A 27,278-nucleotide genomic window follows, 5' to 3' on the forward strand; every position below is an offset into this window, starting at 1 on the left:
AGCCTACATCCTTTCAAGAGACGCTATGGGGATAGCGCCACGATTTCAGTCTTTTTTTAAACCTCTCGTTTTTGGGTCCTGATGGTCTATGTATAGTGCGTGCATATATCATCTAGGAACTGGATCACTGTCCTGCCTCGTTCAGCTCTCCTCCCTCCTTTATCAGGGCCAGATTTTGAAACAGCAGCACTGTTATAATCAGCACTCAAGTTGAGGGGGGATGGCATCCCCCCCCTGAAATAAAAACAGTCAAAATCATCCCCCTTCTAAAACTGCCATCCCCCCTTTCCTTCCCTTATGTCATTTTATCAATGAACGTGGTATTACTGCTATTTAGTTTTGCGCATATTGAGTAAAATACTGTGGGCGAGGGACGGGGGGCACGCACACATCACATGCAATGACATTTTTACCAAGTCACTGACGCTGAAGTCACTGACGCTGTGGGGATGCTAAAACTGTCCCCATATGATACAATCCACCATCCCCCCCATCCCATTTTCTTTTACAACAGTACTGCTTATGTTTCACTTTTCCGTTTCGCATCGAGCGCCCGTGGAATCCAACACGCAGACGCACGACCGCAGGCGCGTGAGAGGGACTCATTAGCCACGTTCAGCACCACCGGCTGGTGTTTCACACATCATCCCTCCGCATCGCTACAAACACCGCCGTCGGAATCCAAACACACGCAATGTAACATCTGCGTCACCTGCAGTTCATTTGCTGTCTCCTCTCCGCTGAAGGGAAGTGAGTTTGTTTTTATTAGTTCAAGTTAAATACATTCTAGCTAAACTCGTTTACAAAGAAAAACAAGTCATTTGAGTTTCCCAGTAAAGCAGGATGAGGTGATGACAGTTGCAGGTGGGTATTTAGAAGGGGAGTCGGGGGGGGGGGTGGAGGGGGGGCACAGGGGGTGAGGTGGGGGAGGCAGGGGGTGAGGGGGGGGGGGGGCACGGGGGCACGTGGGGGGGGGACCCCACACAGAGGATGCGTAGGAGGGAGAGGATAATGAAGGTCAGGAGAGGGAAATGAGCAGAGCTGAGGTGGGAAAGCTTAATGGATCAATGGGTACGGAGATGGGAGTTCAGCTGTGTGAGTACGAGATGGAGGGAGAGAGTGAGTGGTAGGAGGGAGAGAGAGAGAGATGGAGGGAGGGAGGGAGTGGTAGGAGGGAGAGAGATGGAGGGAGGGAGGGAGTGAGTGGTAGGAGGGAGAGAGAGTCAGAGAGAGGGAGGGAGGGATGGAGTGGTAGGAGGGAGAGAGAGAGATGGAGGGTGGGAGAGAGGGGGAGGGAGAGAGAGTCAGAGGGAGGGAGGGAGGGAGGGATGGAGTGGTAGGAGGGAGAAAGATGGAGGGAGGGATGGAGTGGTAGGAGGGAGAGAGGGAAATAGAGCGAGTGACAGAGAGAGAGAGAGAGAGATAGTGAGAGAGAGAGAGAGAAATAGAGAGAGAGACAGGAAGAGGGAAGGAAGGTTGAAGTGTTTACGGTCTGGCAGTGTTCCAGACCGTCACTGCGGGGGAGATGACGAATGGGCAGTTAAGATGGCCGAGCCCTGGGAGCAGAGGGACCAGCTCACACAGGGACTCACTGTCATCACCCCTCCTGCTCTAACTGCTGGGGTTAGGAGGCCTCCCGCCTGACTGCCTGTCTGTCTGCCTGTCTGTCTGCCTGTCTGCCTGTCTGCCTGTCTGTCTGTCTGTCTCACCACCCTCCTCCCTCCAATCACCAGCCTGCGTGCTCCTGTGCTCCGTGCTCCAATTCGTAGACCATAGTAGACCGACGCCCATGTCGCGGGTTTGATTCCTGCTGGGACCATAGATACAAACAACGTATGCACTCACTCACTCACCCCCTCACTCACTCACTCACTCACTCACTGTATTGGGAGTGTCTTTAGACACACAGCATCTGTTCAATGGCATTTCTACCAGCTGTCTGAAAGGGCAGGGAGGAGGAGTGCATCACCAGAGGGTCACAACGGGGTAATCGGGCATGGTGGTATTTCTCCTCCCCCCGATCTGCTTGCCCCCCCCCCCCCCCCCCCGCCCGCCACTCACCACCCAGGTGGTCGCATTTTCACATGGTGGTGTCAGGGGTGCTTGGGCGTTGTAGTTTCAACCCCCTGGCCTGGCTGTAGTCCATTAACATGAAGGACTGTCATTACCGTCTCCATGGTTGGTTATTGGAATGAGTCAGTGAAAACCAAACAACCCCAATTAACGACCCGGTGACAAGAGCTTCATTTGGCCTTCTGAACCCGCTGTCTGCTCCCCTCTGGCCTGGACATGAGAGACTCACTCACACCCGGTTAGCTTGTACTCACACTACCAGGGGAGGCCGGTGGAGGTAGAAATCGGAGGACGGGCTCTTTGTAATGCATGGAAACGGAATGAGGAACGGTGTCGAACACGTTTGTTTGATTGTGAGGATAGGGGAGGCTGGTGGAGGTAGAAATCGGAGGACGGGCTCTTTGTAATGCATGGAAACGGAATGAGGAACGGTGTCGAACACGTTTGTTTGATTGTGAGGATAGGGGAGGCTGGTGGAGGTAGAAATCGGAGGACGGGCTCTTTGTAATGCATGGAAACGGACTGAGGAACGGTGTCGAACACGTTTGTTTGATTGTGAGGACAGGGGAGGCTGGTGGAGGTAGAAATCGGAGGACGGGCTCTTTGTAATGCATGGAAACGGACTGAGGAACGGTGTCGAACACGTTTGTTTGATTGTGAGGACGGGGGAGGCTGGTGGAGGTAGAAATCGGAGGACGGGCGGCTCATTGTAATGGAACAGAGCGAGGGAATACATCCTTCGATCTCTGCCTCCACCAGCCTCCTCTGGTCTGTACTGTAGCCTCCCAGGCTAGGGTACGCACTGCTGTAGGTTTCTCCAGGAGGGCTGGTTAATAATGGGCTGGTTTCATGGACGCAGATTAATAAGACTAGCCTAATTCTAGACTAAAAAGCATCCTCCATGGAGATTTTCCATTGCAAGTGTGATTTATATTTATATATATATGTGTATGTATACCATTTAGCTGACGCTTTTATCCAAAGCAACTCACATTGCAGTGAGTGCATACATTTCAGTATATATGATCCCAGCAGGAATCGAACCCACAACCTTAGCGCCATGCTCTACCGACTGAGCCACAGAGGACCTCTGATCTTAATCCTGGCCTAGGCTTAAGCCTTGTCTGTGAAACCGGCTCAGACACACGTTGAAGTCTCTGTCTTACATAAGACTACCCGGTAGTAGGAGTCTCTTACAGTGAGTATTTGAATACTTTTTTATTTTGACAAATGAATCCCTGAACAGCCCTCGTCAAACAGCGGTTCACTTATTTATCTGTAACGCCAGCGCTTTCAGTCTGTTGACCTTTGTCAGAGCGGACGTACATCCCTGGGAAGAGCCTCCAGGGCTTCTGAAGAGCTGCATCAAGGACTGTTCCTGTCAGACACAAATATGTATTCAAAGATGTACGGGCGTCGTACATACAGGGAAATAGTTTAACACTCGTGTTAGAGAAGGTTGAACGGTTGCTTTTTTTACATGAAGATGTTGCAAGCGACGTTTCACTCGTTTATTTTGTTCTACCAGCATTTCTGCCTCCTTCTTTTCTTTTGACCGACGTTACGATTTGTACTGTTCAGAAGAGAGGCCGGGAGTCACCTGAGCTGAACTGGTGCGACAGATCAGTTTCCTGTGTGGTCTACAGTTTCTGTTGGCCACATTATTGTTGTTGTTGCTGTTGCTGTTGCTGTTGCTGTTGTTGTTGTTGTTGTTGCTGTTGTTGTTTATGAGGTATAATCAGGTGACACAGGGCCTTACAGGAGGGAGCTAGCTCTGCTGCCTGGTTTCAGTGTCTGGCAACACTTCACAGGACGTTGCTGCAGGCCCACACCTGTGTGGTACCGCTGTAATTAGTACGCAGAAAGAGTAATTACCCTAGTTACATTACTGTGTCGATATGCTCGTACATAACATGCTAGGACACAGGCCTACAACAGGGCAGGCTGTTGGAGGTAGAAATAGAATGTAAATATACAAATACCATTCCTATATTCCATGCATTACATTTTACAATGAGCCCATCCTCCGATATCTACCTCCGACAGTCTCCACTGATGTACTGTAGAGGGGGTGTCAAATGTGTGTGCGTGTGTGTGTGTGTGTGTGAGGAATTCAATTCAAGTAAAGAAAGAAGTCACCGTAAGTACTGGAAACAGTTTCACAAAATTATTTGATTGAAATTTTCTTAAAAAAAGAAAAATCCATATCTGCTCTGATTCGATTAGTCATTTATGTAATGCATGGCTAGTCTCCTGCTGCCAACACCCACATGACGTTATCGACATTTAAAGGTTGAATTATTAATATAAGTCTGGGTAATGTTCTGCTTGCGGTAAGGGGTCAGAGATGGTCTCATCAGTCACGCCGAGGCAGGTGCTGTCCTCGCCACACGTGAGCGAGTGTGGTCCGGTATCTCATGTCTGCTCTCTGCTGCAGGCCAAGGTCCCTCTGGTCGCCAGTGACAACGTCCTGCCCCGGTATCACCTCTCTGTCCTGACTCACGTTCCTGTGTTCGTCATGAACACGCTGTTCAAGTGGACCGTCACCGGAGACACCTCAACAAGCGCCCAGCACTGTGTCGCTGACACGGATGTCGATATCCGGCTGTCAAACTTTGTCCCAACGTCTAACTAGTGTTCATTCTTCACTTTCCCCATCATCCCCGAAATGGAGACAGTGTGAAAAACTGCCCAAGTATAGCAGCTTGCAGTCCAAAATGGCCAAAAAAGAGACAGAGACAGAGACAGAGACAGAGACAGAGACAGAGACAGAGACAGAGACAGAGACAGAGACAGAGACAGAGACAGAGGGGCAGGCAGGCAGACAGACAGACAGACAGACAGGCAGGCAGGCAGGCAGGCAGACAGGCAGGCAGACAGGCAGGCAGACAGGCAGGCAGGCAGACAGGCAGGCAGGCAGACAGGCAGACAGGCAGGCAGGCAGACAGACAGACAGACAGACAGACAGGCAGGCAGACAGGCAGACAGACAGGCAGACAGACAGACAGGCAGACAGACAGACAGGCAGACAGACAGGCAGGCAGGCAAACAAAATGTTTTGTCTCCGGACAGAACTTTGTAGTCATGGTATTCTTTGATTATGATCACTTAAGTGTATTGGTGTCAATACGCTTAAGTCAACACGGGTTGCGTTCGTAAATTCGCTCAGGAAATCTGATCAGCACCAATCGAATTACTAGGTCCGTTTGACATTGAACCCAATGTGGGCTCCGGCGTTCTCAGAGCGTATTTACGAACGCAGTCACGCACATACATACAGGCCTTTGTATCACATTCACACGCACACAGAGTCTAAGGCCCAGCACAGGGTCTAAACCACAGGATGGGGTTTTAGTATGTGCTCACTTACTCACTCTGAAAGAGAGAGATAGAGTCTGGACTCTCAGCACGTGCTCTTTGATTAATCTATAAAGAGCCTGAAGCCTGTAGTTTGGCCAGACGAGAACTAATGACAACCCGTGCGTCACCACAGTGGAGGACTCCAGCCTGTCCCTCACAGCTGAGTAGGCTCTGATGAATACCACATTAAGTAGCCTGTAGTTTGTTTTAGCAGCATTTTTACATGGTGTTGTTACATCATAAAGTGCCAGTTGGAGTTCCGGCAGGTCAGCTGAGTTGTACCAATACAAAACAGGTTCAATACAAAACAGGTTCAACATATAGACATTCAATAAGAGATGGGGCTTGGGAGTCAGGGCATGTAGTGTGATCAGTCACCGCAGGGAAGTTCGTCAGGGAAACCACACGCTACATGAAAACAGCAGAGAGACATAGCCAACATTGAATCGATACCGTAATGACCTAGGACCTAGTAGTAAACCCTAGAATAAACCACACTGCTTTAATTGACCACTAAGGACATTAATCAGAACCTTGTTGACGTCTAAGGGTTAAAGGTCAAGAGTGGCCAGTCATCGGGTCCTGAGGCCAGGGGGGTAATTCCATGAATGTTGCGTAAAGGAAAATCCAGGTGAGATTTATCAAAATAAGCCTGGATTTTCCTTTTGCAACATTGATGGAATACCCCCCAGACATTATTGACAGTTGTGGTGTTATTGACCACTCCACACTCCGCAGTCTGCACCGGTCGCTAGGATCTGGCAGTCAATCAGAAAGATGGTTCTGCTCTGTTATCAACACTATAGGCTCCCCTCCTACCCACCTCCCCCCTGTCCTATACACCCCCTCCCCGCCCACTTATCCACCCACCTCCCCCTCTCTCCCTCTCTCTCTCCCGTTCTCTCTTTCTCTTTCTCTCTCTCTCTCTCTTTTTCTCTCTCTCTACCTCTCTCTTTCTTTCTCTCTCTCTCTCTTTCTCTCTCTCCCTCTCTCTCCCTCTCTTTCTTTCTTTCTCTCTCTCTCTCTCTTTCTCTCTCTATCTCTCTCTCTGTCTGTCTCTCTCTCTCCCTGAGATTCAAGTACTCACTGTGTTGCATAACTTCCGAATGCAATTAAGCCAGATTAATCTTCATTTACTGAAATGTCTGTGAGTCATATATCAATGCAGGAATTATATATACACGCACGCGTGCGCATGCACACACACACACACACACACACACACACACACACAATTAGCATTCGGGGGATTTGCTGTAGCGTCGGACTTCTTCATGGCAGACAAGGAAGATTTTGAAGGTGAAAGGGAGGAAGCCGTCACGCACTGACTTTAGAGTTTAGACACTGAGGAGGAGAGAAGTGGATTAAGTTAGGTCCAATCTAATCTGCAGTTATAGTTTTTGTTTTTTTCAGGGGGGGGGGGGGGGGGGGGGGGGAGTGGGTGATTAGATGGTGGGCGTTCGATGGTGGGTTGAGGGAGGTCAGTCCTGTCCCTTCTTGGCTGATGCTTGGTGTAATTACCTCTCAGACAGACAGGGATTGGACTCTAGACAGCTCCGGTCCGCGGGCTCCTCCGGTGGGGCTGAGACTGACAGCTAGGCTAGTGGGGAGTGACCTGGTGCTCTCAGCTGGCGACTGTGATTACACCTGTATTATTGTTATTATTGTTATTAATCTGACTTCATCTCAACTCTCCTCTGTTGGTGAAGGTGGTCCGAAGGTGGTCCGACAACAACAGTACGTGGACTGAAGACTATGGCCTGTTTGGTTACCGTAGTTACAACGAAAACATTGAAAAGGGTCTTTGCAGGCAGGAGATACGGTCCAACGCTCCTCTGTCCGCGTGTGCGATGCTACAGTGCCGTAGCGCCGCTAGTCCGTACAAAGTTGGCCTCGGGTTTTTCCATCAGCTTCCGTTTTTCGTTCACCGAAGGAATCTTTAATCAACTGTGATGTGAAGTTCCACGGCCGTGCGTTCAGTAGCGCCCTTCAGTCTGCCGTGAGAGCAACATCAATAATCTAAAGTGCTGTAGGTTATCAAGCCTCACGCTTCATCACTATTAGACCTCCGCCGTGGGGAGAGACACACTCAGCCAGTCACCACCAGGCCTTAAGATGTCTGGAGACCCGTTATACCAAGACAACTTGGAACAACATCTTCAGATAACTCAATGTCTCAGGGCGTCGTACGTCAGAGTATTAAGACATCCTGAGACGTCTCAGTACGTCTCGAGACGAGGGGTTGGAGGCTGGGTTAGCTCTGTGACGGATGTGTCTTGCTGAGAGAGAGAGAGAGAGAGAGAGAGAGAGAGAGAGAGAGAGAGAGAGAGAGAGAGAGAGGGAGAACATCTACCTTAGAGAGAGAGAGAGGGAGAGAGAGAGAACATCTACCTCAGAGAGAGAGAGAGAGAGAGAGGAAGAGAGAGAGAGAACATCTACCTCAGAGAGAGAGAGAGAGAGAGGGAGAGAGAGAGGGAGAGGGAGAGAGAACATCTACCTCAGAGAGAGAGAGAGATAGCCTTGCGAAGTTTCCTCCTATGATTCCAACACCTCAGATGGGCCTCAAATCTTTACTTCTGTCTCCCCCCTCCTCCCCCCTCCTGCTGATTTGCCTGACTGACTTTACTCCCTCTCCTGCTGCTATAATAATCCTGTGTATTCTATTTGATTATTTGTACTGTTTTATTATCGTTTTTACTGTTTATATTCCTATCCTCTATCCTCATTACGTTCTGTTGTTGATGATGATTGATGTTGTAGTGCCGCTCTGCCTCATGCATTTTGTCAGCACATTGTGTATTTGTATTCAATGTAATGATAAATAAACAAGACTTGAGAGACTTCTTGTTTTCCCGCCTTGCTGACCTCCTGCTATGTGTTTTTGATTGACAGGTACGACAGCCAAACACGTGGTGTTCCTGGCTGGCAACACAGCCAAACACGGCCTCCGCTGCAAAGCCTGTAAGATGAGCATCCACCACAAGTGTGAAAACAATGTGGGAACACAGCGCTGTCAGGGCAAGCTGGTAAGAGACCTCTGATTGGCTGTCTTCACTGACAACGTTTCACAGACAAGACTAATCCTAGACTGAAAACCATCTTCAATGGAGATTTTTTCCATTGACAGTGTGATTTGTGACAGCAGCTGGTGAAACCAGTCACCAACCAATCAAAACTCTACACTAACTAGGTAGTAGGCGGGGATTACTCACCGAATCCATTCCATTGCAATGTTTTGGCTTGATTAGTGAGTGTATCATTGATTTTCAACGATGCTGAAATTAATTTACATTTTTCAGAATAAAAGTATGAACGGTCTGACGGTTGGTGACTTGTTCCCGATTTCACCAGCTGCTGTCACATTTAGTCCAGGACAAGGCTTATGGAATGGAATGGAATGGAATGGAATGGAATGGAATGGACTTTATTTGTCATTGCTACAGTACAGGTACCAAACAACGAAATTTAGGAGGGGTGGCTCCCCTGGTGTTAGGAAAGGAAAAAGAAAACACATTTTAGAAAAAGCATAGATGCATAAAATCACAAGAAGGTAAGGAGCTGGTTTACATCAATAAAGGCTATGTACACAATCCACTGTACTATACTGCACAGATAGTCAACTAGGGTTGTCATATTGCACAAAAAGTATTTTTTCACATTATTTTAAAGTGTCACAGTTTGCAGGCTTGAAAATGTACATGTTTGTGCCTCAGCACTAGCTGCCATACAATCCGTCCGGACTGTCCTGGGCCCAGAACTTAGGCCTTTTCTGTGTTCAGGGCCTTGACGGCCCTGTGGTAGAAGCAGTCCTTCAGTCTGTTTGTCTTAGCGGCCGGGGTCCTGTACCTCCTGTTCGAGGGCAGCTTGACAAAGTGTACGTGCCCAGGGTGGGTCGGGTCCTTGGAGATCTTGGAGGCCCTCCTGAGACAGCGTGTGTTGTACAGCTCCTCCAGAGAGGGGAGGGGGGCGCCGGTGATCTTCTGTGCTGTTCTCACGACTCTCTGTAGCTCGTTTCTCTCCGCTGTTGTGCAGCTGTGGAACCAGTTGGAGATGCCGAAGGTGAGGATGCTCTCCACTGCGCCGTGGTAGAAGGCCACCAGTATCTCCTGCTTGTTGTGTTGTTTCCTGAGGCATCTCAGGGTGTATAGCCGCTGTTGTGCCCTCTTGATGGTGCCTTTAGTGTTGTCCTTCCAGGCCAGGTCATCCCGCATGTTGTGTCCCAGGAATCGGAGGGTTGAGACTCTCTCCACGCTCTCTCCGTCGATGAGCAGGGGCTGGATCTCGGACTTTTTCCTCCTGAAGTCTACGATGAATTCCTGGGTCTTTGACTTGTTTAGCAGCAGGTTGTTAACCTTGCACAGCTTGCTCAGTTGCTCTACCTCATCCCTGTACGCCGCCTCTTCCCCCCCCGAGATACATCCCACCACGGTGGTGTCGTCTGCAAACTTTACGATGTAGTTGCTGGGGTGGACGGGGGTGAAGTCGTGGGTGTAGAGGTTGTAGAGGATGGGGCTTAGCACGCAGCCCTGGGGTGACCCAGTGCTGAGGCTGAGGGCTGTGGAGGTGTGGGGGCCCACCCGCACCCTCTGGGGGCGGTCGGTCAGGAAGTCCTTGATCCACGCACATATAGAGTGTGATAGACCCAGGTCTAGTAGTTTGGTCACTAGCCTGTCTGGAAGGATGGTGTTGAAGGCGGAGCTGAAGTCCACGAAGAGCAGTCTCGCGTAGCTGTTTCCCCTCTCCAGGTGGGATAGAGTGGCGTGGAGAGTCGTCGCTATGGCGTCCTCTGTGGACCTGTGGGCTCTGTAGGTGAACTGGTATGGATCCAGGTTGGGCGGGAGGCGTGTGAGTATGTGGGCCCGGACTAGTTTCTCGAAGCACTTCATGATGATTGGTGTGAGTGCCACCGGGCGGTAGTCGTTTAGGCAGCTCACCGTGCTTTTCTTCGGGACTGGGATGATAGTTGAGGTTTTCAGGCAGGGTGGGACGGTGGCCTGGGACAGGGACTGGTTAAAGATGTTGGTGAAAACCCCGGCCAGCTGGTCGGCGCAGTCTCTCAGCACCCGTCCCAGGACGCCATCCGGCCCCGAGGCTTTCCTGGGGTCCACCGCCTTCAGTACGCGTCTCACCTCGTGCTCTGTGAGGGTGAGGCTGCTGAGAGCTGGAGAGAGTGGTGTTTGTGTTGTGGTTACCTCCGTTCGCCCCTCGTCGAACCGGGCGTAGAAGGTGTTCAGCTTTCCTGCCAGCAGGGGGTCGTCCTCTGCGGCTGTGAGCCTTAAGTCTTGTCTGTGAAACTGGCCCATTCACACTTAGATTTTTTTCTTCCTAAAAGGGTTCTTCATTTACCCCCCGTAGAGGAACCCTTTTGGGTTCCATGTTGAACCATTTGGGGTTCCATTTAGAACTTGAACTCTGTGAAGTGAGGTCTACATCTAACGCAAAAGGCTTGTGCATCTAACCCAAAAGGGTTCTACATCTAACCCAAAAGGGTTCTACATCTAACCCAAAAGGGTTTCATTATCGTCATCAGCGAAGTCCCTCGCCACTGGGTAACGGATCTGAAATGTGATCCGCTCCATCGTGGCTCAGAATACGCAACACGTATGGTATCACCCCGCATAAAGCATTTACTGTATTCAAGGTCAATATGTTTGTCCTATGGGATTCTTTTAATTGCTCCTTTTAATTGCTTCTTTTAATTACTCCTTTTAATTACTTCTTTTAATTGCTTCTTTTAATTGCTTCTTTTAATTGCGTTATTGGTTATTAGAGTTGTGCTACTGTGTGGCTGCCTCACTGCTGTTAGAAGATCGTCATGGCGATCAGACAGTAATCTCATTCACCAGACACTTCCTGCTTTTTTAGCCAATAGCAGCCTGGGTCAGAAGTCGCGGTGATCATAGCAGTGCTTTGCATGATTTACATCCAGCATGTCTCAATCGGGGAGTTATTTATATATGGTCTGATTCATCCACAACCGTCCCAGTGTGAGTACTGTGGGCCTGCATTTTGAATCAGTATTTTTGTGGGCCTGCATTTTTAATCAGACTCATTGGGTTTGGTATTGCGGAGTTGTTGTTTTAGGGGTGGGTGGGGTGTTTAAGATGATGGGGGAGGCGGCGGGGGTGGGTGGGTGAAGTGGTCGTGGACTGTTCCAAGATGTGTCCGTCATTTCGCTGTCTTCCAGCGTGCTCTGGGGACCTGGCAGTCAGGCCCGCGCAGAGCTGCTCAGTCATTCACACGTCCCACTCGGAAAAACAGAGAGAGCCCTGAACCGTGAGACCACACGCGACCACACGGGAATACAAGTGTTCTCCTTCCCCTCCCTCTTCTTCTTCGTCTTCTTCTTGTTTTTCTCCCCCCCCCCCCCCCCCCCGCACTCTCTCTCTCTCTCTCTCTTTCTCCGTAATCTGGCTTGAGGATGAACCCAGGGGAGGTGCTATCAGCCTTCAGGAGTGGAAAACGAGGTTAAAGGGTGGACCATGAAAAGAGAAGTATTCCCAGCGGAGGACTGCTCTAAATTAAGGTTCTTCTAAACTTGGCCGGTCGTATTTCCACAACCTTGCTTATTTCTCTTGGCCAGAGAAGCAGATGGGTCAGAGGGAATAAACAGAGTCAGTTAAGAGAACTTAATGAGATTGAAACCAAATATGTAGTTATTGATCTGATGTTTTTTCGATTCAAGTTCAAGTTGAATCCATATCTCACAATAAAATATGACCAGACGGTGAAACAATGACGTGAGAAATGGCCTGTCTCTCTGCTATGTCATTAGATCAGAATATGAGCCCAGTCACACCAAACGGACAGGTTTTCATTGTCAATAAAACAGCTGCACACACACAACAAATGAACCGCTTCTCTGGGTATTTCAGACATCGCAACTTTCACTCTGTGGGTATTTTAGGCAACATGTGATTTATTGCAGACCTAAGGGCTGGAAAATATCAGTGAAACGATATAGCCTTATTTGCTTTTATATTGCTTTTTTTTTTCTTTCGTTTCCATACTTTCCACACAGCCCTCCGTGGGCAGTATTGGCCATGGGCCTCAGAGAACCCCACAGAGCAGTCATCCGTCATGCTGATTCCAAACCGCTATGTTGTTTTTGCGGACGAGTTTCAGCGGTGGTCACACACACTGACCAGATGGAACACCCCCCCGCAACAACAAATGGATCTCTTTTAACCTCCAGGTTAATGGGCTGGCCTCTGCCTCGGACGTGCGCCTCTTGAGAAGGCTCTTACGCAACTCGAGGGTTGCTTATTTTAGCTCCTGATCATCACGAGGATGATCGTTGCAGCGAACAGAGAAATAATCAGGGTAGATTACGGATGCAGATTGGGAAGAACGGGGGAGAACGCTGGGTTGACGATGCTGAATGGAAACAAACGCTGGGAATAATTGAACCGGGCTAATTGAAGTGCCGATCAATCATGTATTGTGACCCCCCCCCCCCCCCCCCACGCATCAAAATGAAATCAACACACAAGATGATGTTCTTGGTCAATTGGAACACATTGTGAAAAATATCGTTCTTGTTTGTTTTTTTTATACTGAAAATGATACTGAGGTGAATTTGTTCTTGTTTTGTTAAGATTAGTGATCAATATTCACTTGGTAATTAAATATTCCAACTCCATGTCTTATACTGTATAGATATGGAGGCTAGAGGAGGTCGAAATCGGAGGACGGGGCTCCTTGTCATGTATGGAATGAAATGCAATTCCTCCGATGTCTACCTCTTCTGCTATACTATACAAACCCCAGGATTGCATCGACTTTTACCACCACCACCGAGACAGTTTCTAGGCCTCCAGTTATTTTTCTAGATGTAAGAGGGACCTATCTCTGATGGGAAAATATTGATTTGAAGGAAGACAGTAAATACAGAAACGTCATTGATAAATAAATGATAAAGGCCTTGTAGTCTGTCCCTGTTTGAACTGGGAGTGAGGAGAGGACAGAGAAAATCGGGGACTATCCGCTTAAAGGCTCTGAAGTCTGTCTGGAACAAACTTTGTCAAGTCAGCCTCGGTCAATGTACTGTACTGCACCCGGCAACTTAAATAAACCAGATTGATGTTGTGGAGTAATCTCCGCCAGACTCCATCCCTCATTAAGTGTTTCAATCTCTACGTTGCGTAACGTCTCATGGTTGAGCAATTAAAAAATAAACTTTGCTTTGATTTCTTTTGATTTAGTCTGCCTCTGCTTAAACCAAGTTGGGTTTTGCTGATTGCTGATTGCAGAAGCAGCCTGACACTCCCTCGATCTAGTGTACAGTACCAGGGGAGGCTGGTGGAGGTAGAAATCGGAGGACGGGCTCATTGGAATGGACACGTGTGTTTGATTCATTCGGTTCCATGCCTTACAATGAGCCCGCCCTCCGATTTCTACCTCCACCTGCCTCCCCTGTACAGTGTACTATAGTACTGTAGACTAACTAACAGGGAGAAGTAGTGGTGTGGTTCAGGTGGTGTGCAGTCTGTGTGTATTGATCCTCTTCACTCTAACTCTCTCACTGTCCTCCTCTCCTCCCCCTCCCCTTCCCCCTCTTCTCTTTCCTCTCCTCTTTTCTTTCCTCTCTCCCCCCTTTACAGCCCAAGGGGTTTAGGCGGTACAACAGTTCTCCGCTGCTGATTCAGGAACAGTTTGGCTGCATCAAAGAGGTCATGCCCATCGGTGAGCAACAATCCCTTTCCCTTCAGCTCCTCACACTGACGCTGACACACACACACACACACACCTACCTACTGTAGCAGATTACGGTTATTGTTTTTTTCAGTAATTGCATTGTTTGTTTGTTTTAAACAATAAAATAAATATTTTATATATAATTGCATCGTAATTGGGTTGAACAAAAGTCCATAACAAAAAAATCACTGAGCTCCATTCAGAAATGCGATTAAAAAAGGAATCTCTACATTTCAATGTAACGAGATGTTAATACCATGTTATGACAGATGTTAATAGCATGTTATTACAGATGTTAATACCATGTTATGACAGATGTTAATAGCATGTTATTACAGATGTTAATACCATGTTATGACAGATGTTAATAGCATGTTATTACAGATGTTAATACCATGTTAATGCAGATGTTATTACAGATGTCCATACCGTGTTAATACTGATGTTAATACCATGTTATTACTACAGTAATTACTGTGCTGCTAGTACACAAGTATACTTTATAAGCAGCAGTGTTGCTGTGGTCGTTGTGACTGACGTGTCCTGGTTCTCCCCCCCTCCCCCCAGCGTGTGGTAGTAAAGTGGACCCTGTGTACGAAGCTCTCCGGTTCGGGACGTCCCTGGCCCAGAGGAACAAGCGGGCCAGCGGTTCTGAGTCGCCCCACAGAAACTCTGTAAGAACCACGGAGCATCACTCAAGCTGTCTGTCTTCACTGCTCATGCTGTCTGTCTTTCTCTGTGCTGAGGCTGTCTGTCTCTCTCTGTGATCAGGCTGCCTGTCTCTCTGATCAGCCTGTCTGTCTCTCTGATCAGGCTGTCTGTCTCTCTGTGCCCAGGCTGTCTCTGTGCTGAGGCTGTCTGTCTCTCTGATCAGGCTGTCTGTCTCTCTGTGCCCAGGCTGTCTCTGTGCTGAGGCTGTCTGTCTCTCTGATCAGGCTGTCTGTCTCTCTGTGCTCAGGCTGTCTCTGTGCTGAAGCTGTCTGTCTCTCTGATCAGGCTGTCTGTCTCTCTGATCAGGCTGTCTGTCTCTCTCTGTATTCAAGCTGTCTGTCTCTCTGCTCACACTCAGTGGTGCAGCAGTTACCTCAGCTACATTGATCCAAAGGTTCGATAACTCATGTGAACCTGCAGGCCTCGGCCCGAGAGCGTGGGTCAGGTGAATACATTGTGAACACATAATACAGACCGAAACAGTAGGACAGGTCGGAGTGGAGACCCACTCAAAGTACTAAACCATTTAAAGTGTGTTCTCTCTCTCAGTGAGGCTACAGTCATGATTTATTCGTGCAATTAGTGTCCACAGAGACGTAGTAAAGATTAAACAAAATCAACGACTACAGACTATAAGCATTGTGGTCGTTTAGTCCTACAAACCCCGTCTCTACGGCGATGGTCTACTTAGATAACGCCACTGCGGCGTAAACACTACCAATAAAGGAAGTCCAGGCAAAGAGATAACGAGAGGATTGTAAATAGTTCAGTCCAGTGTTATCTGGAGAAGTGAAAAAGACTCGGATTACAAAACCTCTACACACTCTAGAGGCCTCATACACTCTGTATGAACCTCACACAGAATACAAGAACAAAGAATACAGCGAATATGAAATACACAGAACACTTCAGGAGAGCCAGCAGGTCATGAACGCTCAGATTAAAGCCCTTCAAACATAAGACACTCTTTCTGTGAAGTAAAGAGGGACACTGTTCTCTGTGTCTTATCTGTTCACGTCTCAAGTATAAACGGTATCTGCGGCTTGAATCTTTGGTCTTTATCTAAGAGCTAAGTACTTCTCTGTCTTCCCAGCCGTCTTCTGTCCGGTGCAGCGGTTATCGAGAGGTGCTCAACCGCCGTGGCCTCAAACAGAGCGTGTATTTATCGCCGCGAGCGTTATGATAATGATTAGCGACTGCGTGCGTGGTTTTGTGTCTTTTCTAAATGTTGGTGCCTTGAATCAAAGCGCTCCGCAAAGATGCTTTGTACTGTTCATGCTATATGAAGCGTGGAAATGCTTGTGATATTTCTTAGGACTATGGGATCGGTCTCCGTTCGTGTGGCAAAAAGTTCGGTCCATTCGTATGTCACACGCTTCTTCTCTGACACCGTGATTTTGACAAAACATGACGTTTTATGAATTATATTAATTGTGCGTCCATAGAGATTGTTCAGGAGTTTTGAGCTGACGCCGATTTCATCTGGTGATGGTGTGGCTAAAGTGATGGGTTGTTATCATTAAAAAATCATAACAGGATGGAAAGTGGAGTGCGCACATCAGACCGCACATTTTGGCCAATTATGGTCTTCACATAACACTGTCAAATCCTTGGAAATGAACCAAATAAACACTACCAGTAACTCCAGTAACTTTTCAGCCTGCCTCAAATCCGTGGACTGGCTTCAAAACAAACGCACAAACTGTAAGAAGCAAGACCGACAATGAATCAAACAAACACTACACAGTCTGTTGACTTTTCTGTCATATTGAAGAATTATTAACAATTCACGTTAAGGAGTTCCATCATTCATACATGTCTACTGCACACTTGTTAGAGCTTGTTTATGGAAGATACTGTGTGTAGAAAGTGTATAAGTGTGAACGTATTTCCGACTATTATTATAATTCTGTCCCTCTGCTTGCTGTGGTTCCAGGCCAGTGACTTGGCCCAGGTTCCAGAGGAGACGGTGGCCCACAGCAGTCAACATGAACTCACCAGGAAACACAGCGATGACGGTGAGTACAGGACACACACACACCACCGTGTCAACTGAGGGGAGGCTGTCATCAGTAGAACTGAAGGGAGGCTGTCATCAGTAGAACTGAAGGGAGGCTGTCATCAGTAGACTACTGAAGGGAGGCTGTCATCGGTAGAACTGAGGGGAGGCTGTCATCAGTAGAACTGAAGGGAGGCTGTCATCAGTAGAACTGAGGGGAGGCTGTCATCAGTAGAACTGAAGGGAGGCTGTCATCAGTAGAACTGAGGGGAGGCTGTCATCAGTAGAACTGAAGGGAGGCTGTCACCAGTAGAACTGAAGGGAGGCTGTCATCAGTAGATCTGAAGGGAGGCTGTCATCAGTAGATCTGAAGGGAGGCTGTCACCAGTAGAACTGAAGGGAGGCTGTCATCAGTAGATCTGAAGGGAGGCTGTCATCAGTAGAACTGTCTGTAGAGCCGGCGTCTAATGATTGCAATGCCAGCAGTTCGGCGGTTTGATCCCTGACTGGCCATGTGTCGAGGTGTCCTTGGGCAAGACACTGAACTGCTCCCAATGAGCAGGCCGGCACCTTGCATGGTAGCTTGCCGCCATTCGTGTGTGAATGTCTGAGAGGCCATTGTAAAGCGTTTTGGAATAAGGCACTATATAAGTGCAGTCCTTTTACTTCAGAGCCCAACTGAGCTGAGCTGAGCTAAGCTGAACTGGACTTGGTACTCATCCACTATCGTTGTGGTTGAAGACAGCGTGAAAGGGAAATCAAAAGCACAGTATAGTTTGGGTCGAAACGTGACTGGCTACTTTTAATAATAATAATAATAATAATAATAATAATAATACATTGGACTTATATAGCGCTTTTCTAGACACTCAAAGATGCTTTACAAACTGAAAGAATCATGTAGTAATAATAAAAAGAAACAAAAGATAAGTAAAAGAAAGTATAGGGGTCTAATACATTTTTAGATTACTAATCTAAAAGGCGGAGAAGTTTTAAATGTTTTTTTTAGGGTCCTAACTCACTTTAGTGCTGAGGGTGAATAAGTCGCCCAAATCGTCAATGTTCTAGAGTGCCGAGGGTGACTTCGTTCACCAAAAATGCATAAGTGATGATGCTTCATTTTGCAGCCAATCAAAGTATTGTTGCTAGGTAAACACCACATAGAACACTTGGCACTCCAGGTGATGAGTGTTCTGGAATTCTTTGGCAGTTAGTGAGTTTAATTCCCAACGACAGGGAGCTATGATGCCATACATAACCTTTATTTTAGCAGGAAGTCCCATTGAGACCAAGTTCTTATTTACAAGGGATCTCAGCACACACACAGTTTACAACCATACATAATACACATACACCTTTGCAACATAATAAAAACAATCAAGAAAAACAAACACATTTTGTCAACAAAGACGTTCTCAATCAAAACGTTAAAACACCAGCAGCACCAGAGCACCCAACTGAGACTCTCTCTGCAGATTGAAATGCAGTGAGGTGCATTTACCCAATTTACCCAATTCGCTGCATTACAGTAACAAATCCATAAAGTCTTATTTGTTTGAAACGGGGTCTATTTGTGTTATGCTAGTTTTCTATGAATGTAAGTGGTTTCCGGATCTTTCCGGGGCGATCCACACACAGCCAGATCTCAAAGCTCTCATCGGACGAAGGCGCATTGACCTTGCTCATGCTCTTACGTTCATCCTGAACAACGAAAGCAAAAACAAACAAAGAATTTCAAGTAGCACAATTTAAAAATGCCATTTGAAGCAGCTGCGTACAAGGCTGGCTGGCCAATACCCTTGGAAGAGAATATCGTCTGACGCACAACAAATACGGAACAAAGCCCTCATGCTGACTCTGTCCTTATCCCACGTGTTGACCAAGTTTCTTGCCATTTCTGCAAGCTATGTACTGTAGCTATTTGTATTTCTTGCGAGGGCATACTTATGAGAAGTTTCCAAATCCCAACCCTCTACCCTGTGGCTTCTTGAAATATGTATTTATTTAGGAATAAGCTTCTGTACAACAGGCTCGCCAGATCAATGCTGCTCTGGGTTCATGTGAGGACACTTGGCAGATTAATAAATCCCACAGCTGAACGGCTGAGATGAATTCAAACCTAACTTTTCCATTCTCTGTATTGATTGGCGGAGGAGCGTAAGCCATCGATTGTTTGACTGTTTGTCTATGAGCATGTACTGTAAGTTATGTTGTTGACTTTGGGGCGGGTTTATGAGATGTTTTTGTTTTTCTTTCTCAGTGTTCACAGATCTTGAGAATGGGACAGAAGAGCCTTACCATGTACCAGAGAGGAGAGGAGAGGAGTCCCCGGTAAGACCCCCAAAACCATACACTCCACACTATACACTCCACACTATACACTCCACACTATACACTCCACACTATACACTCCACACTATACACCCCACACTATACACTACACACTATACACTCCACACTATACACTCCACACTATACACTCCACACTATACACTCCACACTATACACTCCACACTATACACTCCACACTATACACCCACAACTATACACTCCACACTATACACCCACAACTATACACTCCACACTATACACCCACAACTATACACCCCACACTATACACTCCACACTATACACTCCACACTATACACTCCACACTATACACTCCACACTATACACCCACAACTATACACTCCACACTATACACCCACAACTATACACCCCACACTATACACTCCACACTATACACTCCACACTATACACTCCACACTATACACTCCACACTATACACTCCACACTATACACTCCACACTATACACTCCACACTATACACTCCACACTATACACTCCACAGCTATACACTCCACACTATACACTCCCCACTATACACTCTACACTATACACTCCACACTATACACTCCACACTATACACTCCACACTATACACTCAACACTATACACTCCACAGCTATACACTCCACACTATACACTCCACACTATACACTCCACACTATACACTCCACACTATACACTCCACACTATACACTCCACAGCTATACACTCCACACTATACACTCCACACTATACACTCCACACTATACACTCCACACTATACACTCCACACTATACACTCCACACTATACACTCCACACTATACACTCCACAGCTATACACTCCACACTATACACTCCACACTATACACTCCACAGCTATACACTCCACACTATACACTCCACACTATACACTCCCCACTATACACTCCACACTATACACTCCACACTATACACCCCACACTATACACTCCACACTATACACTCCACACTATACACTCCACACTATACACTCCACACTATACACTCCACACTATACACTCAACACTATACACTCCACACTATACACTCCACACTATACACCCACAACTATACACTCCACAGCTATACACTCCACACTATACACTCCACACTATACACCCACAACTATACACCCACAACTATACACTCCACACTATACACTCCACACTATACACCCACACTATACAACACACAACTATACACTCCACACTATACAACACACAACTATACACCCCACACTATACAACACACAACTATACACTCCACACTATACACTCCACACTATACACTCACAACTATACACTCCACACTATACAGTCCACACTATACACTCCACACTATACACCCACAACTATACACCCACACTATACACCCACAACTATACACTCCACACTATACACCCACACTATACACTACACACTATACACTCCACACTATACACTCCACACTATACACTACACACTATACACTCACAACTATACACTCCACACTATACACCCACAGCTATACACTCCACACTATACACTCCACAACTATACACTCCACACTGTATACTATACACTATACACTCCACACTACATAGCCTTTATTTATGTAAACCAGCTCCTTCCCTTCTTGTGTTTTTTTTTGTTTTTTTTCTTCTTTCCTAGCACCAGGGGAGCCACCCCTCCTAAATTTTGTTGTTTGGTACCTGTACTATAGCAATGACAATAAAGACCATTCATTCATTCATTCATTCATTCATTCATTCACTATACACTCCACACTATACACTCCACACTATACACTCCACACTATACACTCCACACTATACACTCCACACTATACATTCCACACTATACACTCCACACTATACACTCAACACTATACACTCCACACTATACACACTATACACCCTACAACCATACACCCAACACTCTTATCACCCTACACTCTGTAACTCTTACAGTACTGTCACTAACCCGGCTCAGAGAAAGTGACAAAATAGGGAGACAAGTCGAGGGTAAAGGTAAATGATTATTTTATTAATAACTAAAACAAAATAAGTAATTTAGAAATGGGATGTGATAGTCAGTTTTATCAGTTGTGTAGGGTGTGGGTGAGTGATCTGTATGTGGAATGTTGTAAGGGTGAAACAAAGGAACAAAAGGTTGCCACTAACAGAAGAGTCAAAAAAAGGATATCCTGTATGGAGAGAGAGAGAGAGAGTGATCCCCAACGCACAACCTAAATAGGCACAGGTGTGCTACATCAGCCAATCAGGCCTCCTCTCCCCACTGCCATCCTGCAACACAATCAGAACAAGACAGCAGTGGAGGGAGGAGACCGTAACAGTACATACACAGCAGTGAGGGCAATGTTTGGGTTTCACACAGAGGCGTTGGGGTGTTGCACCTATAATGCCGTCTAACTAAACATCTTACATATTATTGCAGGCCTCCGATGCAGGCCTGCAATATGTAAGGTGCAGGCCTCCTTGCAGGCCTACGATTCTTACATCACATGTTTATTTAGAGACCCCTTAACATATATACTTCCCTCCAAAGCCTAACTGCTTGAGATGATGAAGCTGAGAGAAACAAGAGACTGGCAGCTCCAGGATTGTGACCACATAGTTAGACAGTTGTAGACTACCATGGCTGGTTGGACAATTGAAACCCGTTTCACAGCTTTTTTGTCTCTGTTATTTTCAGTAGATAGATGTCTGCAGTCACTGCCCTTTGGCGTAGTAGGGCTGTAGAATATATATCAACCACACTTGGATGACTGATTGTTATGAGGAAGTGAGAGAGGTAGAGAGAGTGACTGAAAGTCAGCAGTGTTTTCTATAGTATTCCGTCGGCCGGTCTGTTTCGGTCACACACCAGTGGAACAAGTACAACCCAATAAATAAGAGATTCCTTCAAGTCTAACGTTGCTTTATGAGGTCACAAATAAGGGCTTTTTTGAGGCGCCTGCCTCATAAACAGATCCTTTGTCACGGGTCCCTTCTCTTTTATGACCCTGCTCACAGGCAATGAGCTGGCCCCGCTGGCAACAGACACCAGACCCCGTAGGCTGTCCATGACAAATCATAATAACTTGTGATCTGGAGATGGAAAATGCAGAGTTATTGTGCTGTGAAGCGGTGGGGCGCGGTGGGGCGCCAAGCCTCGATCTCATTCTCCCTCTGGCCCTGTTGTTTGTGAATGACGCTCCAGGCCTTCTGACACTACATCATCTGTAGTTCTATCCAGTGGCGGCTGGTGCAAATTTTTTTGGGTGGGGCACAGCAGTGTTTCCTCCAGGATTTTTCACATTAGTGGCGGGGGGGTCCTCTTTCGCGCGTGCACGACGTAATTTCACTTTACCCACGCAATACCCACTTAAACATATGTGAGGATACGTAACGGCGTTTTGTGTACGGTGTCTGCAACAAGCTGCTGCGAATGTTTTATCAGTCGGTGGTTGCCAGCGTTCTGTTCTTCGCCCTGGCCTGCTGGGGTGGAAACATCTGTGCCAGGGATGCTGCGAAGCTAAACAAACTGGTGAAGAAGGCCAGCTCTGTGGTGGGGACCGGGCTGGACAGCCCTAGAGGTGGTGGCAGAACAGAGGATGGGGAAAAAACTGGCGGCCATGCTAGCCAATCCCTCCCACCCGATGTACTGCGAGCTGGCGGGGATGAGGAGCAAGTTCAGCCACAGATTTGTTCTCCCCCGTCAAAGTACAAAAAGATTTGGACAGTCCTTTGTTCCAGCTGCACTCCGACTCTACAACCAGGCCCTGCAGGGTGGGGGAGACCTGGAGCTGGAACTTTGGAACTTGGAACTTTTTACTTATTGAGCCTGCACTGTTTTATGTATTTTATTGAATGTTTTCTGTCTGCCCTAACTGAGCTGTTTGACAACAAAATTTCCCCATTGGGGACAATAAAGGTTTTCAATTCAATCAATCAAAACTTTCACTTTCATTCATGAAATTCACCCCGTCTGTGTTACTGTTTACACAAGTACAATCACAGTGTGACAGTCAGATGGAGCATTCGGTAAACAACAACAGCAAGGTAATGCTATCAGTTGAGTTAAAGAAAAACAGCTCTTACCTTTGAGGACACCAACATGATCCCTGCTTACCCGTACCTCCGCCGTTCTGTTCGTGGTGATTTTAGAGGCAATAGATTATTTTTGCCCCGCGCATATTGCTATGAATAGTTCGAAGCTAGGTGCTTGCACGTTAGGTGCGAGGCTGCTCGGTTAACCCATTAGCGGGAACATTATTAGTTGCACAAAATAGGCTGATTTAATTGACCATGAACATCAGAGACAGACATTACGAATGTTCATTTAAAATACTCCGGAAGCCCGGAAGTCCGGAAAACCGGAAGTCGGAAGTCCTCAGCATAATGCATTGCCTGCAATACAACCGGATATTCAGGACGCAACTTTTTGCGCCCCGGCCGAGAAATAGACACAGCCAATTGGAGCGCTGCTACAGCTCACGTGTAAGCGAAAAGTATTTGGCCTGCTATAGACTTGCATTCGACCCGACTCCTCCCCCTATGTATTTTAACAGTGAATTTTACACACACACACAGATAAAATGTTTATTGTATTGGAGGATTTTTAATGAATGCTGATAGGCGCCGACAGAATATCAGCCGCATTTTGTGAATAAACAATGTTTATTTAAAAAAAATTTTTTTTACAAATCGCAACTAGGAAGTGAAGGTGGGGAACTAGGAAGTGAAGGTGGGGGCGGCGCCCCAGCGCCCTCTATCGGCCAGCCGCCACTGGTTCTAGCCCAGGGCTATGTCTGTCTGTCGCCCCTGGAATTCCCTTGTTCCGAGCTTCACTGTGACGTCATCGAATTCTAAGCTTAGGACCGACCGAGTGCTAGCCTGTGTGCGCTAATGTTGATGTTGATGTCAAATGTCATTTTAATCATTTTAACGTAGAATATTTTAATTTATAATAATAACAATGCATTTATTTTGTATAGCGCTTGTAAGAAAAATTCAAATTAAAAAGTTAAACAAGAGTGTAATCTGTAAAGACAACAGTAAAAATAGTTTAAAAGATTAAAAGGTTTTGAGGGTTTGTTTGAAAGAACAACATACTGAAGGTGCCTCAGATATATCTCTCCAACAACCACCTTCCCTCTCATACCATCTCTGGGCTACTCATAGTGCTGGCCTAAGGTTAACCCCAGGCTAGGCTAGCTACCTCTGTGTCTGTCCCTACCTGAGAACTGATCCAGGATCTGGTCTAACTGACTGCTCCAGCTGACCCAGACCCTGGTCTATCTGCTCCAGCTGACCCAGGGCCTGGTCTATCTGCTCCAGCTGACCCAGACCCTGGTCTATCTGCTCCAGCTGACCCAGACCCTGGTCTAACTGACCTCTCCAGCTTGGCCAGACTCCATCCAAGCTGACTTTCCCAGGAGTTGGAGGGAACCGAGGAGGGAAGCTTCTCCATCTTAATAAGCAATGATAATCCTGCTGCCTCGGATGCTGGCACACACAGATCTGACCCTCTCTGACCCCCGTGTTTGTGTTCCTATCCCAGGCTCTGGTCTCTGAGATATGTTCTTTTCTGTCGCGCTGCAGCCGTCACACACTGCAAAATTCATCTGTCTCAGCAAAGAAATTGGCAAAATAAATATCGCTATCCCTATTGCCCCCCTATGGTGTAATATTGAATATTTGATGAGCAGACTGCAGACAGATATTGTTTTTCGTACGTTACCCTCTGAGGTAGCAGAACGGCACAGTGCTAATATCGTATTAGAGCTGCGGTATTAAATGGGGTCTTTCTGCTTGTTTCCCAACCCCCTACGTTCATCATTGTTTCATTATGTTTATCTCTGATCAACTTTGGAAAATACCACAAACACATGTTGATAAACACAATGGTATACAAACAAACACACATGCGCACGCATGCACGTACGCACGCACACACACACACGCACACACACACACACACACACACACACACAGAAAAACAATCTCCCGCTCCAGCTAGCTGAAACATGTAAAGTTTATTCCACTCTTATCTGGCAGAGCTTAGGCAGCACAGCTGGGGAGAGTCTGTCTGTCTGTCTGTCTGTCTGTATGCAGCCAGCCAGAAAGACAGACAGACAGACACAGACAGACAGGCAGCCAGCCAGACAGACATACAGACAGACAGGCAGCCAGCCAGCCAGACAGACAGATAGCCAGGCAGACAAGCAGCCAGACAGGCAGACAGCCAAGCAGATAGGCAGACAGACAGGCAGACAGACAGACACACACACAGACAGCCAGCCAGCCAGCCAGAGAGGTGGACAGACAGACAGACAGACACACACACAGACAGCCAGCCAGCCAGCCAGACAGCCAAACAGGCAGACAGACAGACAGACAGACAGACAGACACACACACAGGCAGACAGACAGATAGCCAGAGAGACGGACAGACAGACAGCCAGAGAGATGGACAGACAAACAGCCAGACAGCCAGCTAGCCAGCCAGGCAGCCAGCCACATGGACAGACAGACAGACAGGCAGCCAACCAGACAGACAGACAGGCAGTCAGCCAGCCAGATGGACAGACAGACAGACAGACAGACAGGCAGCCAGACAGACAGACAGACAGGCAGCCAGACAGACAGACAGACAGACAGACAGACAGACAGACAGACAGGCAGCCAGACAGGCAGGCAGACAGACAGCCAGACAGGCAGACAGCCAAGCAGACAGGCAGACAGACAGACACACACACAGGCAGCCAGCCAGCAAGTCAGAGAGGTGGACAGCCAGACAGACAGAGAGACGGATAGAAAGACAGACAGACAGGCAGGCAGCCAGACAGCCAGACAGCCAAACAGGCAGACAGACAGACAGACAGACACACACACAGGCAGACAGACAGATAGCCAGAGAGACGGACAGACAGCCAGCCAGAGAGATGGACAGACAAACAGTCAGACAGCCAGCTAGCCAGCCAGTCAGCCAGCCAGATGGACAGACAGACAGACAGGCAGCCAACCAGACAGACAGACAGGCAGTCAGCCAGCCAGATGGACAGACAGACAGACAGACAGACAGGCAGCCAACCAGACAGACAGACAGACAGACAGACAGGCAGGCAGACAGGCAGACAGGCAGCCAGACAGACAGACAGACAGACAGACAGACAGACAGACAGGCAGCCAGACAGACAGACAGACAGGCAGCCAGACACAGCGTCTGCTCTGCGGGGTAATGAACAGAGGAATGAGAGGGCCAATGCTGCTGCAGGGGGAGATTGCCTGCGGTGAAGTACCTCCTGTCTGGGAGGAGAGAGGCACAGAAAGCACTCTCTGCTCTCTGTCTGTCTCCTCTCATTTAGAACTCATCTCCTGCTCCGGCGTCTCGTCCACAAACACCTGTTCTCACCATGCACAGAACGTTCTGGCGTTGTCTTAAGCCGTTATGAAGTCATCAAATCCACCTTCTGGTTTCTGCGGTCCCCGCTGCTCCCCATAACAACACTACATCTAGATACTTCTACTTCCCCATTCTCTCACTCATTCTCTCATCCACGGTGGCCTCTGTAGCCTTCTTTTTGTTCTTGTCCTCCTTTCTTTTTTCAATTAGCATTTGTGACGGCAGCTGGTGAAAGGGGAGTTGGCAACCGACCAAATGTTCAGACTTTTATTCAGAAAAATGTAACTCACCGAATCCATTGCATTGCAATATTTTTTAGGGGCCGGCTGTGGCTCAGGAGGTAGAGCCGGCGTCTAATGATCGCAAGGTCGGCGGTTCGATCCCCGGTTTGCCACGTGTCAAGGTGTCCTTGGGCAAGACACTGGACGGGCTCATCAATAATGTGAAACGTGTTTAATATCGTGCCTGATTCCGTTGTCCGTTGTTCTATGATTTACAATGAGCCCGTCCTCCGATTTCTACCTCCACCAGCCTCCTCCCCCTGCATTTGTGCCACCGTGAATAAGTGCGGCCTGTGGAGAGGTGGTGTGTGGTGTGTAGCGTAGGCGCTGCGGGGCGCAGAGACGGACCCTGTGGTGGCAGTTGTTATGGCCGCCTCGGCAGGTCCATCACATCCATCTTGTTTTAACGGGGGGATCGGGGG

At 47.6% G+C, this 27,278-nt stretch overlaps 1 protein-coding gene across 1 annotated transcript in view; it reads left to right on the top strand.

Annotated features, from left to right (window-relative positions):
* Positions 1 to 27,278, top strand: part of stac (SH3 and cysteine rich domain) — a gene marked incomplete at both ends in the record, with an annotated part of 47,160 nt that overhangs the window by 11,018 nt on the left and 8,864 nt on the right. Inside the window, 5 exons of the mRNA XM_080548335.1 lie at positions 8,326 to 8,459; positions 14,037 to 14,118; positions 14,698 to 14,804; positions 16,778 to 16,859; positions 19,101 to 19,171. Of these exons, the coding sequence (XP_080404461.1) occupies positions 8,326 to 8,459; positions 14,037 to 14,118; positions 14,698 to 14,804; positions 16,778 to 16,859; positions 19,101 to 19,171 (476 nt within the window). The remainder of the gene's footprint in view (positions 1 to 8,325; positions 8,460 to 14,036; positions 14,119 to 14,697; positions 14,805 to 16,777; positions 16,860 to 19,100; positions 19,172 to 27,278) is intronic.

Source organism: Nansenia antarctica (genome assembly GCF_963989245.1).
Source record: "Nansenia antarctica genome assembly, chromosome: 1".
Classification (NCBI taxonomy): Eukaryota; Metazoa; Chordata; class Actinopteri; order Argentiniformes; family Microstomatidae; genus Nansenia; species Nansenia antarctica.